Genomic DNA, 17,810 nt, shown 5'->3' with positions numbered 1-17,810 from the left:
ATACGGTGACAGACAATATTGCAACAACCACCATTTTATTCTCTAGGGTGTTAGAATAAAAAATATATATCATGTTTAGGAATTCGAAGTAAAAGGGAAGGAGATAGGCTGGCAGGCAGGGGAAGCTCCATTAGCATTGCTGGTTGTCATTCCAACAGCCACCACAAGAGGGCACCAGATTCCAGAAGGAACCATAGGATTGCAGAAGGCCTCAAAGCCGGGGGCTCAATTACCGGCCGCCGGCGGCGCGGCCCGACGCGATCACGCTGGGGGGGGTCCACGGAGACAAGATATCCCCAGCTGTGCTGCCCTAGGCGCCAGGCTGCTAAATCTAGTCGCAAATGTGACCTGGCGCCCGGGTTTTGTCGAGCCCCGAGTTACACTAATACAGTGATCAGTGCTAATACTATACCCTGACACTAATAATTACATTTGTGGGGAAAGGGGTTAATCAAGGGGTTAAATGTGTGCCCAGCAATGTTTACTGTATGCCTGTTTTATGTGCTGCTTTTACTAATTGATTTTGTTGTTTTTTCTGCTTTGCCAGGGAATAAATAAAACAGCAAGATTGCCGGTCAGTGTTCAGAGCTCTGTGTTGTTTACAACACAGAGCTCCCTTCCCTGAATGACAGGCCAATTAACGAGTGCCAGCAATCAATCTTTGGCCGGGACCCACTGATCAGCTTGTGCTGTAACAAAGCAAGTGGCCGCTCCCGCAACCCGAAATGCATTGTATATGTGATCTAAAGCAGCTGCCCTGCAGCAGTATAGCTGCAGGGTGCGGTTGGCAAGCAGTTAATATAGATTTGTCCATAGTACCATGACTGACTCATCAAGTGATGTACAGTTGTGGGATACACTACATAGCATTTCTTTGCTCATTACAAATTTTACACAAACAAGTTGTCAGGGCCAACACAGCTCCTACAGGGGTGTTCTAAAACTTTGAATATATAGTGTTTGCAACATTACAAATGCCAAGTCCTTGTTTTATAAAATGATAAAAAAAAAAAAAAGTGTGACATATTCATAAAGAAAACTTTTATTGGTCCTTTGATGGCTTATCCAGATCTTCGGGACTAAAGGTGAAGGGTTTATCAAAGCCCATAAGGTGATGGTAGTCCCAAGGATTCGGGAAGAGGTCTGGATTGACCAGCATGGATTTCTTCTTGGCATAGAAGGTTGTGAACATCTTACTCACACCGGGGACCTCCACATCGGCAGGAGAAAACACAGTTCTCTTTTCTACAAGAAGGGCGTTATATGTAACTGCAGTGAACAAGTCTCTGTCGCTGTTGTGATACAAGCGAGCCACGTATCCCTTTGTTATTATGTGCAGAGTAACGGGGGTGACAAAAGTGAAGAATCCCACTGTACTGCAGAATACTACTTTCAGAACAAGGCTGTCCACTCCAATACCAGTCTTCAGCAAAATATAGGGCATAAGGAACAAGCTAGCAATGCTGGTGGAATAGGAGAAGAGCTTCACACCTGTGTGGGGGGGAAAAAAAAAAAAAAAATGGCATAACAATGTACAGCTTGTCACTGCTGATGTAGTACTGATTATTTTAAAACCCCACCACATTCATTGATCGATTCAGCCTCTCCCAACTTTACCCTGAAGGAACCCTTGAAAAACAACAATATTTTCTTCTATTTTAAAAGAAATCCAATAAAATCGAATTTTGTCATAAATTTAAGACAAAATGTATTCTGCTACATGTGTTTGGTAAAAATTTATATATATATATATATATATATATATATATATATATATATATATATATAAATCTATCACACACACACACAGGCCAGGTGGGAAGTAGTTAACTTTGGTCAAAGCTGCAGTTTGAGTTATTCCCTTCCCAGGTGCCACAACTTCTTGTCTAGATACCTCCTGAATATACACTATCTCACAAAAGTGAGTACACACCTCACATTTTTGTAAATATACAGTACAGACCAAAAGTTTTGACACACCTTCTCATTCAAAGAGTTCTCTTTATTTTCAGGACTATGAAAATTGTAGATTCACACTGAAGGCATCAAAACTATGACTTAAAAAAAAGTGTGAAACTGAAAATATGTCTTATATTCTAGGGTCTTCAAAGTAGCCACCTTTTGCTTTGATTACTGCTCCGCACACTCTTGGCATTCTGTTGATGAGCTTCAAGAGGTAGTCACCTGAAATGGTTTTCACTTCACAGGTGTGACCTGTCAGGTTTAATAGGTGGGATTTCAAGCCTTATAAATGGGGTTGGGACCATCAGTGGTGTTGTGCAGGAGGTGGATACAGTACACAGCTGATAGTCCTACTGAATAGACTGTTAGAATTTGTATTATGGCAAGAAAAAAAGCAGCTAAGTAAAGAAAAACGAGTGGCCATCATTACTTTAAGAAATTAAGGTCAGTCAGTCCGAACAATTGGGAAAACTTTGAAAGTGTCCCCAAGTGCAGTGGCAAAAACCATCAAGCACTACAAAGAAACTGGCTCACATGAGGACCGCCCCAGGAAAGGAAGACCAAGAGTCACCTCTGCTGCGGACGATAAGTTCATCCGAGTCACCAGCCTCGGAAATCGCAGGTTAACAGCAGCTCAGATTAGAGAACAGGTCAATGCCACACAGAGTTCTAGCAGCAGACACATCTCTAGAACAACTGTTAAGAGGAGACTGTGTGAATCAGGCCTTCATGGTAAAATAGCTGCTAGGAAACCACTGCTGAGGACAGGCAACAAGCAGAAGAGACTTGTTTGGGCTAAAGAACACAAGGAATGGACATTAGACCAGTGGAAATCTGTGCTTTGGTCTGATGAGTCCAAGTTTGAGATCTTTGGTTCCAACCACCGTGTCTTTGTGCGACGCAGAAGAGGTGAACGGATGGACTCTACATGCCTGGTTCCCACCGTGAAGCATGGAGGAGGAGGTGTGATGGTGCTTTGCTGGTGACACTGTTGGGGATTTATTCAAAATTGAAGGCATACTGAACCAGCATGGCTACCACAGCATCTTGCAGCGGCATGCTATTCCATCCGGTTTGCGTTTAGTTGGACCATCATTTATTTTTCAACAGAACAATGACCCCAAACACACCTCCAGGCTGTGTAAGGGCTATTTAACCAAAAACGAGAGTGATGGAGTGCTGCGCCAGGTGACCTGGCCTCCACAGTCACCGGACCTGAACCCAATCGAGATGGTTTGGGGTGAGCTGGACCGCAGAGTGAAGGCAAAAGGGCCAACAAGTGCTAAGCATCTCTGGGAACTCCTTCAAGACTGTTGGAAAGCCATTTCAGGTGACTACCTCTTGAAGCTCATCAACAGAATGCCAAGAGAGTGCAGAGCAGTAATCAAAGCAAAAGGTGGCTACTTTGAAGAACCTAGAATATAAGACATATTTTCAGTTGTTTCACACGTTTTTGTTCAGTATATAATTCCACATGTGTTACTTCATAGTTTTGATGCCTTCAGTGTGAATCTACAATTTTCATAGTCATGAAAATAAAGAAAACTCTTTGAATGAGAAGGTGTGTCAAAACTGAAAAAATTACACGTTGCTACAATGTAAAGTAGTGAGTGTACAGCTTGTATAACAGTGCAAATTTTCTCTTCTGTCCCCTCAAAATAACTCACAGCCATTAAGGTCTAAACCGCTGGCAACCAAACGGAGTACACCCCTAAGTGAAAATATCCAAATTGGGCCCAAAGTGTTAATATTTTGTGTGGCCACCATTATTTTCCAGCACTGTCTTAACCCTCTTGGACATGGAGTTCACCAGAGCGTCATAGGTTGCCACTGGAGTGCTTTTCCACTCCTCCATGAGAACATCATGTAGCGGGTGGATGATAGAGACCTTGCGCTCCTCCACCATCCATTTGAGGATGCCCCACAGATGCTCAATAGGGTTTAGGTCTGGAGACATGCTTGGACAGTCCATCACCTTTACTCTCAGCTTCTTTAGCAAGGCAGTGGTCGTCTTGGCTGCAGTGTTTTTGGTCGTTATGTTGGAATACCGCTTCTGAGGCCCAGTCTCCGAAGGGAGGGGATCATGCTGTGCTTCAGAAGGTCATAGTACATGTTGGCATCCATGGTACCCTCAAAAAACTGTAGCTCACCAGTGCCGGCAGCACTCAGGAAGCCCCAGGCCATGACACTCCCACCATCATGCTTGACTGTAAGCAAGACACACTTGTCTTTGTACTCCTCGCCTGATTGCCGCCACACACACTTGACACCATAAGTTTATCTTGGTCTCATCGGACCACAGGACATGGTTCCAGTATGGTTGCATATTTTTTTTTAGAAGAGGCTTCCTTCTAGGACTACAGCCATGCAGACCAATTTGATGCAGCGTATGGTCTGACCACTGACCCCACCCCTTCAACCTCTGCAGCAATGCTGGCAGCACTCATATGTCTATTTCCCAAAGACAACTTCTGAATATGACGCTGAGCACATGCACTCAACTTTTGTGTTGACCATGGCAAGGCCTGTTCCGAGTGAAACCTGTCCTGTTCAATCCCTGTATAGTCTTGGCCACTGTGCTTTAGCTCAGTTTCAGTGTCTTGGCAATCTTCTTAAAGCCTAGGCCAGTGATGGCGAACCTTGGCACCCGAGATGTTTTGGAACTACATTTCCCATGATGCTCATTCACTCTGCAATGTAGTTGAGCATCATGGCAAATGCAGTTCCAAAACATCTGGGGTGCCAAGATTTGCCATCCCTGGCCTAGGCCAGCAACAATTCTTTTTCTTTCAGATCCTCAGAGACTTCTTTGCCATGAGGTGCCATGTTGAACTTCCAGTGACCAAAAAGAGCGTGAGAACACCAAATTTAACACACCTGCTCCCCATTCACACCTGAGACCTTGATACACTAACGAGTCACTTGACACCAGGGGGGGAAAATGGTTAACTGACAATTAACCAATGACAATTGGTGGTATTTGATCATCTCTGCAGTTTTTATTTCTTGTGCTTTAAACAATAGAAGAGAAGTTTGGAAAAAATAATTTTTACTTTTTGCTATAATAAATATGCAAATGTATTTTTTTTTTTTTAAACAATTTGTTTGCTCAGTTTAGGCCGATATGTATTCTTCTACATATTTTTGGTAAAAAATAAAAAATAAAAAAAAATTAAATAAATCGCAATAAGCGTTGATTGATTTGTGCATAAGTTATAGCGCCTACAAAATAGAAGATAGATTTATAGCAATTTTATTATTATTTACTAGTAATGGCAGCAATGAGATTTTTATCGTGACTGCAATATTGCGGCGGACATATTGGACACTTCCGACACATTTTTGGGACCATTAATATGCACCGATTACTGTATAAATGTGACTGGCAGGGAAGGTGTTAACACTAGGGGGTGATCAAGGGGTTAAGTTACCTAGGGAGTGATTCTATCTGTAGGGGGTGAGGACTCCCAAGGGGAGGAGACCGATCGCTGTTCCTCTGTACTTTCCCAAAAAAGCGTGCTTGTAAGACCGCTGTGCAAATGCGGTGTGACAAAGTATTGCAACCACCCCCATTTTATTCTCTAGGGTGTTAGAAAAAAAAAAAGTATGTTGGGGGGGTCTAAGTAATTTTCTAGCAAAAAACAATTTTTAACTTGTAAACAACAAATTTCAGAAAGAAGCTTGGTCCTTAAGTGGTTAAAGAGGAAATAAAGCCTCTTAAGAAGAGAAAAAAAAAAAAGACACCCTGCAAGGCAAAAGGCATATGCATAGCATACTAGCTCATTATGAATTACTCACCTTAGATCGAAGCCAGTTCTCGGTCACCACTTCCGTCACCGCCATGATACCTGGAGTGACTTCCGGGTATCGCAGCTCCGGCTATGTGACTGGCTGGAGCCGCAATGACATCACGCCGGCGCATGTGCCGCCACTAATGGCATGATCGCCGTTAGAAACGGCACGCTCAACGTGCATGCGCCGTAGACATCAGAGCTACTATTTTTGCAAATGTCTCCTAAACCTTTTAGGTTTTGGAGATATTTCTTGCACCTACAGGTAAGCCTTAAATAAAGCTTACCTGTAGGTTAAAGTGGTTGTAAGGGGTTTACAACCACTTTAATGGCTGTGTGTCGAGTTATTTTAAGGGGACAGCAAATTTACACTGTTATACATGCTGTACACTCGCTACTTTGGATTGGAGCAAAGTGTCATTTCTTCAGTGTTGTCACATGAAGATATAATAAAATATCACGTCTTGTGCTGGCGCTTCACTGTCCTTAAAGTTATATTTAGCAGCAAGCTTTCCAACAACAGCATTTCTCTTTCAGGGATTCACTGGAAATGCATTATGGGATATTTGTACAGCTTTCCCAAACATCTAAATGATTTGTAAGATCAACAGGGCATTGCTGCCATCTGTCCAGCAATTTGTTTCTTTCTAGGCTCCCATCATGTGCGTGTACATTTCTTATTCTTGTACTTCCTTTATCTCAGAATATATATATATATATATATATATATATATATATATATAATCATATCTTCTTTTCCCATAGTACTGCTGCATCCTTACTAGGTTGCTGAAAAAAGGGGGATGTTGGGAATTTAAATGAAGAGGTGACCTGGTAATGTCATATGCTTCCATCCCTATATAATTTGAATCGACAGAGAGGGTGGGACTTTAAACAAAGCATGCAGTTAATAAAATAAATCAGAATTTATTATATTGCAGTATATTATAAAAAGAGACATTATTAATACATGTTAATAATAATGGTCAGTATTCCAATGTACTAGTTGTTGCCCAGAGAAATCATTCAGCTTCCAACTATCATTTTATAGTTCAGATTTTGGGAAAATGAAACAATGCATGTTTCTTATTTGCTCCCTTTTAATTTGTTAGCCTAGGTTCACATTGGAGAGATTTGGAATGCGATTTGATGCCAAATCAATGGCTAGTGTCAGCAATGCCACTGTCCGAATCAGTGTTGCGTTGACTTTGCGGTGCCGCATCGATTTCCAAAAGTAGTTTCTGTACTACTTTTGGTGACTTGAGGTGCGATTTCAATAGACATCTTTGCAGGAACCTGCACAGATGTCTCTGAAATCGCCCCTGAAGTTGGACTGACACGCGGGTAAAAAAAAATAAAAAATTGTGCGACTTCAGCTAAACTGCACAATTTTAATCTCGCAGAACTGTGAACCTAGACTAAAGCTTTTTTTACCTTCATGCATTCTATTCATGAAGATAAAAATCCTTCGGTGTGCTACTCCCCCCCCTCAGCCCCCTAATACTTACCCAAGCCTGATCTTGAACCAGCGATGTGCAAGAGACCCAAAGCTCTCCCGGGTCATTGGCTCCCACTTCTGTCAATCTCAGCCAGCGAGGTGGGACCGGGGCTGAGCCACGCTCTGTGTCTTATGGACACAGAGTGCCTGTTCGGTAGCGAGCAATACTACGGGAAAAGATATAATATACATTCTGAGATAAAGGAAGTACAAGAATCAGAAATGTAAATGCACATGAGAGCCTAGAAAGAAACAAATTGCAGTAATGGCACTCACTGAAGGAGGAGGAGCCATACGAGAAGAGGAGGATCGGGGCTTCCCTATGCACAACCATTACACAGAACAGATAATATTACATTCTTATTGTTTTAATAATAAAAAAAATAAGGTTTAATAACAATTTCATGTAGAACCTTTAGGCAAACATTTCTGTTCATTTTGGATAGAGTAAGACAGACTTAAAACAAACAAAAAAAAAATAGACAGGGCTTATGTTTTTTATTCTATGCATTAGGAAAATCTTCTGTGTGTAGAAGCCTCCCCAGCACCCCCCTAATGACTTACCGGGACTCATCTCTCCAGCAATGATTAAGCCATCCGGGACACTCCACCCGATTGGCTGAGACAGCAGCGGTGCCCATGGCTCCCGCAGCTGTCAATGAAAGTCAGCCAATTAGGGGAGAGAGGGGGCGGGGCTGGGGCTTCGTGTCTGAATGGACACACAGATTTGATTCGGCTCCAGTGCCCCCATGGGAAGCTGACTGTGGGGGCACTCGATAGGAGGAAGGGGTCAGGAGAAAATAGGGACCCGAGAAGAGGAGAATCCGGGCTGCTCTGTGCAAAACCAACTGCACAGAGAAGGCAAGTATAAAATGTTAAAAAAAAAAAGAAGACCTTACAATCACTTTAAGCTCCAAATTTTCCGTAACTGATGGCTATCACAGTACAAGACTCTACTAATGCAAGTCATTAGACTTAGGAAGGTTGTAGGACATACCAAGGACTGCCCTGCCCAGGTTACCGGTATAAACCAATTTGCCTTCTTCGGGCAGTGAAGAACTGGGTGACGTACTGAAGAAATGAATGGGCCTCAAGTCATGTAGTACCTAAGAAACAGAAATATAACAGAAGATAATCACACACTGCCCTTGATGAAAGAGAAAGAATAGAATTTGGTGAAAATGAGCCCTATGAGGAGGTATACATAAGGATCCAAAACAAAGCACATTACAATCCAATCAGTAACACTGATCCAAAAGGCTGATAAAAGGGAAAGCCTGAGGCTGGAGAATTACAAGAGTCCGGTACCCAATGTACCTAAAATGACAGCAGACACCTGGCTTCAGTTGTATCTACTGCTGTCAGCGGAGACACACTTACTCTGGATCCTTAACCACTTCAGCTGCTGAATGACCAGGCCATTTTTTGGGATACGGCACTGCGTCTCTTTAACTGATAATTGTGCGGTTGTGCAATGTTGTACCCCAACAAAATTTAAATTTTTTTCCCCCACAAATAGAGATTTCTTTTGGTGGTATTTGATCACCCCTGCGGTTTTTATTTTTTTGTGCTATAAACAAAAGAAGAAGAAATTTAAAAAAAAAAACAATATTTTTAACTTTTTGCTATATCTTATATAAAAATAAAAATAAATAAAAATTGCAATAAGTGTACATTGATTGGTTTGGGCAAAAGTTATATCTACAAACTATGGGAAAGACTTATGGCATTATTATTATTTTTTTTTTAACTAGTAATGGCAGTGATCTGCGATTTTTAGCGGTAGTGCAACATTGCGGAGGACAGGTCGGACACTTTTGACACATTTTTGGAACCATTTACAAAGCGATCCGTGCTATAAATATGCACTGATTACTGTGTAAATGTCACTGGCAGGGAAGGGGTTAAGACTAGGGGGCAATCAAGGGGTTAACCGTATTCCCTATTGTGTGTTCTAACTGTGGGGGGATGGGACTAAGTAGGAGAGATGACAGATCACAGGTTCTACTTTGTAGAAACACACGATCTGTCTTCTGTCCTATAAAAGCACAGGGATTTGTGTGTCTACACACACAAACCACTGTGCTGCCGCTCATGCACGTGATTGCGCCCGCCGGTCACACGCACAGGTTCCCCGCTGTGCGGCGGGGGGGTGCGCCCTCTGATGGCTCTCCTGGGCAAAGCATTATAAGTACGGGATTTCGCCCGGGAGAGCCATTCTGCCGCAGTATATCTGCGTGAGCCGGTCGGAAACTGGTTAAATGATAAAGATCTTTTGTAAAAAAAAAAAAAATAATAATAATGCACATCTTTTGCAGGTAAAAAAAAAAAATGTGCATTTATTTATTTTTTTACTTGGAGCCTGTAAAGCATTGCCCCCACAGGTGCTATGCAAGACTCCTGCAGACTTGTCTGTGTATGTGTGCTTGTACCTCGTATGGGCATACAGATACACACTGACAGGAAGAATGAATGAACTACTAGAGCGCATAACAGGGCTATGCTAATTTACTGAGAACTACAAGCCGACAGCTGCAAAGGCTGTTGGGACTTGTAGTTTTCCATTCACAGAACTTTGAATGAATGATGCGGCTGTAGCGTTATTTTCAAACTAAAAGCAGGCACCCGGACCTTTCACTGCCACTGGGGGAGGCTGATCACATTCGGCTCCCATAGGGCCACAGAGGACCCCCACCTATCATTTCCCTGCAGCTCTGGGGCAGGTTTAAGGCAGACTGGGCAAAACGATTTCTTATAGTTGAAAATTAATGTTTAGAGGCTCTGTCATTGTCCACACTGAGGAGATTTTACCTCACTTTCTGTCTATTAAACACACAAGTACACTACACACCCTCCATGCACCACCCATCGGTACCCTATACACCCTCCATGCACCGTGTGTCACCAATCAGTACATTATACACCCACCATGCACCGTGTGTCACCCATCAGTACATTATACACCCTCCATGCACCGTGTGTCACCCATCAGTACATTATACACCCTCCATGCACCGTGTGTCACCCATCAGTACATTATACACCCTCCATGCACCGTGTGTCACCAATCAGTACATTATACACCCACCATGCACCGTGTGTCACCAATCAGTACATTATACACCCACCATGCACCGTGTGTCACCCATCAGTACATTATACACCCTCCATGCACCGTGTGTCACCCATCAGTACATTATACACCCTCCATGCAGTGCCCGCACCTGACAGGGAGCCCCTAGGCTCCCCGCTCCTCTTTCCGGGAGGGGAGGACGCACTCGGCCCCCCACTTCTCCCCAGCACGTGACCCGGAGAAGCCCCACTGGCCATCTCCCGCACACCGCCAACCGGAGCATTCCGCCAATGACAGGCCGACCTTTGTGACCCGGATGTTCTCTCCGGACTCTTCATTCCTGTGTGTAGAGCGTCTACCTGCTGCCCACCGCGCCCCCTGCAGGCTGTCATTAGACACAGCACTCATATAGAGAATACCAGAAGGTGCTTTCATCCACAGCTCAACCCCTGTGTAAAGATATCAGACTCTGCAATAAAGGAGTAAAAGTTTTCTCCATGACAACAGATCTCTTGATTTTTTTTTTTAACATTACCATTAGCTGGGTATAGGCTGACCTGTGTTTTATAAACCACCTACGCTTTGATTTACAATGAGAGTGACAGAGGAGGAGCGGTGTATGAGAAAGGGCTGACAGCAAGGTTTTTACTTTAGAGTATGATGTCAATGCTGTCCCAGGAGACTGGGGGTCTCCTGGGAGTGCACGGGGGCTTTATAATGAAAGGGGCTGTGTACTGTGCAGGGGGGTCTGGGTACTGTGCAGTCTCCTGGGAGTGCATGGGGTGGGAGCTTTATAATGAAAGGGGGATGTGTACTGTGCAGGGAAAGGGGTCCGTGTACTGTGCAGGGGGTCCATGTACTGTGAAGGAGGTCTGTGTACTGTAAAGGGGGTCTGTGTACTGCGAAGGAGGTTCGTGTACTGCGAAGGAGGTTCGTGTACTGCAAAGGAGGTTTGTGTACTGCGAAGGAGGTCTGTGTACTGTGAACAAGGTCCGTGTACTGCAAAGGGGTCCGTGTACTGTGAAGGGGGTCTGTGCACTGCGAAGGGGGTCTGTGCACTGCAAAGGGGGTCCATGTACTGTGAAGGAGGTCCGTGTACTGTGAAGGAGGTCCGTGTACTGTGAAGGAGGTCCGTGTACTGTGAAGGAGGTCCGTGTACCGTGAAGGAGGTCTGTGTACTGTGAAGGGGGTCCGTGTACTGTGAAGGAGGTCTGTGCACTGCGAAGGGGGTCCGTGTACTGTGAAGGTGGTCTGTGTACTGCGAAGGGGGTCCGTGTACTGTGAAGGAGGTCTGTGTACTGTGAAGGGGGTCCGTGTACTGCGAAGGAGGTCTGTGTAATGTGAAGGGGGGTCCGGGTACTGTGCAGGGAAAGGGGTCCATCTACTGTGCAGTCTCCTGGGATTGAGGGGGGGGGCTTTATAATAAAAGGGGGCTGTGTACTGTGCAGGGGGGTCCGTGTACTGTGCAGGGGGTCTGTGTACTGTGCAGGGGGTCTGTGTACTGTGCAGGGGGGTCCGTGTACTGTGCAGGAGGTCTGTGTACTGCGAAGGAGGTCTGTGTACTGCGAAGGAGGTCTGTGTACTGTGAACGAGGTCTGTGTACTGCAAAGGGGTCCGTGTACTGCAAAGGGGTCCGTGTACTGCAAAGGGGTCCGTGTACTGCAAAGGGGTCCATGTACTGTGAAGGAGGTCCGTGTACCGTGAAGGAGGTCCGTGTACCGTGAAGGAGGTCTGTGTACCGTGAAGGGGGTCCGTGTACTGTGAAGGAGGTCTGTGCACTGCGAAGGGGGTCCATGTACTGTGAAGGTGGTCTGTGTACTGCGAAGGGGATCCATGTACTGTGAAGGAGGTCTGTGTACTGTGAATGGGGTCTGTGTACTGCAAAGGGGGTCCGTGTACTGTGAAGGAGGTCTGTGTATTGCAAAGGGGCCCGTGTACTGTGAAGGAGGTCTGTGTACTCTGAAGGGGGTCTGTGTACTGTGAATGGGGCCCATGTACTGCAAAGGAGGTCTGTGCACTGCGAAGGGGGTCCGTGTACTGCGAAGGTGGTCCGTGTACTGTGAAGGAGGTCTGTGTACTGTGAAGGGGGCCCATGTACTGCGAAGGAGGTCTGTGCACTGCGAAGGGGGTCCGTGTACTGCGAAGAGGGTTTGTGTACTGTGAAGGGGGTCCTTGTACTGTGAAGGGGGTCCTTGCACTGTGAAGGGGGTCTGTGTACTGTGAAGGGGGTTCCGGGTACTATGCAGAGGGCTGTGGAAAGTTTTTTTCCTACAGTATATTGGTGAAGATTTACAATAAAATTAGGCAAAGCGTGGAAAAACAATAATTACATCAATTTGAAATGGACCCCTAAATTAAGGGAAACTGAAAGACGATGTTCCGAGGGATAAACACAACAATAGATGCTGAAGCAAAGTAGATGCCTTTCTCACATCAGCCAATCAAATCTCACCTTTTTTACTAGTGCATGTAAGAAATTAAAATTAATGACTTTTTTGAGACAAAATGTTGGCTAACAAACCACCTCTTTCAGATCCTGAATTCGGAGCATGGGCAGAGAGTAGAAAACACTAGAAATAAATGGCTAAGTTGTGTGTTTGAATGGCTGTAGATGTTGGAAGCACTCTAGGACATCGTAAGTGTTCTGTAGGAATGAAATGATGCTGTAATGGAGTTATATGGATGGCAGTTATCATTGGTATTCTTACTGAACCTTTACCAAACAATCTATAGGCTTGCAGGATTTCTTGGTATGCATATGTGTTCCTGGAAATCATAACATATGAAAGCACTTTAATGCATTTGCAGATATGTGCAAGCACGTATTTTTTGCATATGTAGGTAGGTTCCAGTTTTGGATAAGTACCGATTCTTTTAAACAAACTCCCAGCCTTTTAAATCTAAAATTCAGATTCCAGTCACAAGATTTTGGAGGAGAAGCTTGTGCTACCATTTCCTTGCTATAAGGACGTAAAAAAAATTACATACTATATATATATATATATATATATATATATATATATATATATATATATATATATATATATATATATATATTTATTTATATATTTATTATTATTATTATCTCTATAATGTAGAACAAACAGATAAAGAAATTCAGATGAAAGAAATATATATATTTCTGTTATCTGAATTTTTTTAATCTGTTTGTTCTACATTATAGAGATTAGTGGGAAATGTGACTCCATCGTTTGGTTTTAATAGTGGCCGTGGCATTTGGCTAGGAATTTTTGGGATTGTTCTTTGCATTGGAGTCTTTAGGATATAGCATGTGACTAAATTTACCAGTAACTGCAGAAAACTGAAATATCAGTTTTGGTTGGCTTTGGCCTCTAATAGATATTAGCAAATATGGTACCCTTTGAGGTGAAATAAAGGGACCTATTTAACACACTGCCATGCCCATGTACATAAACACAAAGAGTACATTTTATAGACCAATATTAGGGAAAATATTTATATTGTGATCAAAATCAATTATAGCTTTTGTACCAGCCCAGATTGCCTCTGTAAACAGCAGCAAAAAATAAATAAAAAAAATAGACTTCATTGTATATAAAGTATGTAGTGTCAATTCTGCAATAAGAAAATGCTGTCGGGGGCATGGCCTGACGCGAATGGCGACGGACGCTCAATTGTGTGCTCCTGATACTCACGGAGCTATCCGTCGTCATCCACACACCAGAGCACAGAATCCATGCCTAAGCTACCTCAGCCTGATTGCTGGAGCCCGCTGCAGTGTCCCGGACGGATATTGCGGCGTGAATCGGTCCACGTAATCCAGGGATCCGCCGCATTGATCTTCTCCAGCCGCCGTCATCTTTCTTCCCCGAGGCCTCCTGGAGAAACATAGGCCCTGTCGTCTGGAGAGGTAAGGAGCCGTCATCGATTTTTTCCCCCCCCCCCATCACTCACCCTCCTGCCTGGACCCCTCCAGTGGCGTTTTTTTGTCTCTGGGTCACTTGGGGAGGGGGGGGGGGGCGCGGCCGGCAAGGCCTAGGAATCCCCGGTTTTTCCTGCGGCCGCCGCCCGGGATCGCGCTCCACGGCCGTTCCGGCCTGCCACCACAGCCAAGGATTTTAAAATCATACCTGGGGCGTGGACTGGCTATGGCTGAGTAGAGGCACGTTTTTCTGGAGCGCCCGGTCGCCTCTCGACCACCCCGACTATTTCAGTGCCTTCCAGAGCACTATGCACTCCGCTAAGAAGAAGGGAGCGAAGCGGAACAACAGGCTATTGAAATCGGCATCTCAAACCCCGACCTCCGGAGAGATTAGCCGGTTATTCCACCGCCAGCACTTTCCGTCCCCGGAGGCCAAGATGGCGGCGACACGCACGGAGGAGGAGGAGGAGGAGAGAGTGTCTCCGGGTCCAGCACCATTTCCGCATATAGAGCACATGCCGGCAGAATGTTACCGGGATTTTCCGCCGGACCCCTGCTCCACGGGCGACGAACTGAGGCAGGCTACCGTGCCGACAGGCGGAGTGGACGCTGAACTGCGAATGCTGCTCCAAGCGCTACCAACGAAGGCAGACATAACAGCTCTGATAGGGACAGTGGAGGCAGCGCACCGCAAAGAGATCGCTGCGGTTAAAGCAGATGTATCTGTGCTTAATTCCAGGGTAGAGGCGGGGGAGACCTCTCTGGCTGCGTTTGAACAGCGTGTAGCGGCGGTGGAGAGACTCCAGGAGGCACATGCAGAGACTTTGGTGGCACAACAACTCCACTTGGAAGAAATGGAGGACAGGAGTCGCAGGAAGAACCTGCGACTCCGGGCCTACCTGAGGCTACAGGCCCCGAAGACTTGCAGGACACCGCGCTTGCTATCTTCCGCGCTATAGAAGGCATTGATCTGCCGGACCGGGTGGGGATCGACCGGATCCACAGAGCGCTAGGCCCTAAACCGATGGACCCTCTGCGGCCCTGTGATGTTATCTGCAGGATCCACCACTATCCTCATAAGGAACAAATCCTACGCAAAGCCTGGAGTGCCGGGGACCTGGAGTTCGATGGGGCAACCATTAAGATCCTCCCAGACCTCTCCCGCCGCACCCTGCAAAGACGGGCCATGCTGAAGCCGCTGCTTGACCTTGCTCGCAGGAGAAATGTAACCTACCGCTGGGGATATCCATTATCAGTGACATTTAAGAAGGATCAGAGATCATTTACTTTGCGCAAACCTGACTCCCTGCCTGCCCTATTTGCCTTTCTTGATCCAGAGCCGGTGAGGATGCCTGACTGGCTGACTTTCCTTCCACGAGCCCAAGGACAACCGAGTATGCCTGGACAAGGAGCTGAGATACCTCCCGGATTACAAAGAGGTCGTTGCCGACCTAGAGCGGTCTCTCAGGAGGATGCACGTGAATCTTGAAACGTCTCCCGGGGTGCAAACACCTAACTTCATGTGACCGTAATCTGATGATCCCAACCCCAGGTTTGGAACTCACCTGCTAAGTTAAGTTTTTGTTTCTTTTCTTTGCCCCTACATTTCCGGCTGCCTTTGCAACTTGACTGCCACCTGGCTCCCTCATGGCCCTCTGACACCATCCCCCTTTATTTTCTTTCTCTTTTTTGTGGGTCACCCGTCCCGAGGGATCAAACGATCCAACCTACGTTTTACCAGCTCCCCCCGGGAAGTTGTGAGGAACTACGCCCCCACCCCTCGGATGACTTACCTGACTTGCTGAACCTACCTTGCCCGACTGCCGCGGGAGACCCCTTCTCAGTTACAGCTAGAGCACTCCACGCTCCAGCGCCTACCCGGGGAGGACACTCTTTGCCACCGTTTGATGTGTGGGGAACTGAGTTACTGGGTCACCCGCCGAGACGTCCCCACATTGATACAACAGCCCAGAGAGTCGCAGTCACTTGACCCCCCCCGGCCGGACATACGGACGTGAAGCCTGGACAGCTGGGAGATGGGTTTGATATGACTGCACGGTCGGAGCCCTGATGACAAGGAAGTCCTGGGGACACGGACCTCTACTGGATTACAGGTGGATCAAGGGAATCTGCCGCAGTTTTGTGTTTAGTTGCGGATTAGGGACGGGCTACCAGGACGTTGGACCCCACTTGGATGGTTGTCCTGTATTGAGAGCCGTTCTATCTGACGCTCGGCAGGCCTTTCAGGTATACTTAGGGAGGGTTGGCAGTCTCTTACATAGCCTGGAAGATACAGGATACACAGCCTACTTGCTGCGGCACTTTATACTATTGGGGCCAGGTATCTACCGAAAAGCAGGTACGAGGGGGAAACACACCGTGGGAAATAAGACCACCTGTTCAGTTTACTTTTTTCGGTTTTCATGTTTATGTTGTCTCCTTTTTTTTTTTGCTTGGAGGTTACCCTTGTTGCAATATTATTGGAGTGATACACATTTTTATGCTATGTCGGGGTGGGGAGGAGTGACTGGGCGCTCTCTTTTTGAGCCCTGTCCGACCTCTCCCCCAAATAGGTTGGTATATGTTGCTGGGTTATGCCATACGGCCCCCAAGCGACATATGCAAATAATATATTGTGCGAGGGACAAGGTGTTAGACTTTGTCCCATCTTTGTGACTCTCTTTATCTTTCTTCTTTAACGTTTTTTTTCTTTTTTTACTGGTATCTGTTTACACCTTCTGTTTCCTTCCTCTCTCTTCCCTTACCCTTTCCTTCCTGGTCCTTCCCACCACCCCCCCTCCCCCCCCGGGTTTCCTATGGCATTCGACGGACTTAAAGTGATGTCCCTAAATGTTAAAGGTCTCAACACGCCAGAGAAGAGGCGTATTTTGTTAGATGATTTAAAACGGTCCCATGTAGACGTTGCTTTTCTCCAGGAGACCCACTTTAAGGATAATACCTTATTTACGAAATAAACTTTTCCCGATAGCCTATCATTCTACAAACCCAACGGCTAAATCCAAGGGAGTCTCCATACTGATATCCAGTAGGGTTCCCTGGAAATGCCAGAGCTACAATCTGGACCCCTCGGGACGGTTTGTCTTCCTTAAGGGTACGGTAGGCCTCACTCAGCTTACACTGGCAGCGATATATGCCCCCAATGACCACCAGGCTACATTCCTGGAAGAGACTTTAGAACATCTTCAAGACTTTAGAGAGGGCCAGTTGATTTTGGGGGGAGACTTTAATGCCCCATTGACTCCCTCAGTAGACACTTCCTCTGGAAGGACCTCCATCCCCTAGGCCAACTCAAGCGTATGTCTAAGACGTTCCATAAATCACAGCTGATAGACGTTTGGCGTCTGCAGCATTCGGGAGAGCGTGACTATACCTACTATTCCTCTGTGCACCAGGTGTACACTAGGATAGATTACTTCCTGGTCCCCCATACACAACTGCATGCCATTGAACACACATCTATCGGAAATAGGACTTGGTCTGACCACGCACCCATTTTTTTGACATACCGTATATCTGATCACGCCTCTCCCAGACACCAATTCTGGCGTCTAAATGAGAGCC

General features: G+C 45.7%; 1 protein-coding gene across 1 annotated transcript; it reads right to left on the bottom strand.

Moving 5' to 3' along the window:
• Positions 1–1,026: 1,026 nt before the first annotated feature.
• On the bottom strand, positions 1,027–10,650 carry TMEM70 (transmembrane protein 70). The gene is made up of 3 exons (XM_077492883.1): positions 10,476–10,650; positions 8,249–8,357; positions 1,027–1,491 (listed from the first exon to the last, which is right to left on the bottom strand). The coding sequence occupies exons 1-3, from the start codon at positions 10,605–10,607 to the stop codon at positions 1,043–1,045; spliced, it is 690 nt and encodes a 229-aa protein (XP_077349009.1). The 5' UTR covers positions 10,608–10,650; the 3' UTR covers positions 1,027–1,042.
• Positions 10,651–17,810: the final 7,160 nt, after the last annotated feature.

This window comes from Lithobates pipiens, unplaced genomic scaffold (assembly GCF_037356315.1).
Source record: "Lithobates pipiens isolate NorthernLeopardFrog02 unplaced genomic scaffold, aLitPip1_a1.2 Scaffold_19, whole genome shotgun sequence".
Lineage (NCBI taxonomy): Eukaryota > Metazoa > Chordata > Amphibia > Anura > Ranidae > Lithobates > Lithobates pipiens.
This window is presented reverse-complemented; position numbering and strand designations above follow the sequence as displayed.

Coding starts and splice junctions, on each gene's coding strand:
- TMEM70 (XM_077492883.1), bottom strand. CDS start 10,607: ATGCTCCGGTTGGCGGTGTGCGGGAGATGGCCAGTGGGGCTTCTCCGG. Junction 8,358..10,475: donor GCCTAGGGGCTCCCTGTCAG/GTGCGGGCACTG, acceptor TCTGTTTCTTAG/GTACTACATGACTTGAGGCC. Junction 1,492..8,248: donor CCTGGGCAGGGCAGTCCTTG/GTATGTCCTACA, acceptor CCCCCCACACAG/GTGTGAAGCTCTTCTCCTAT.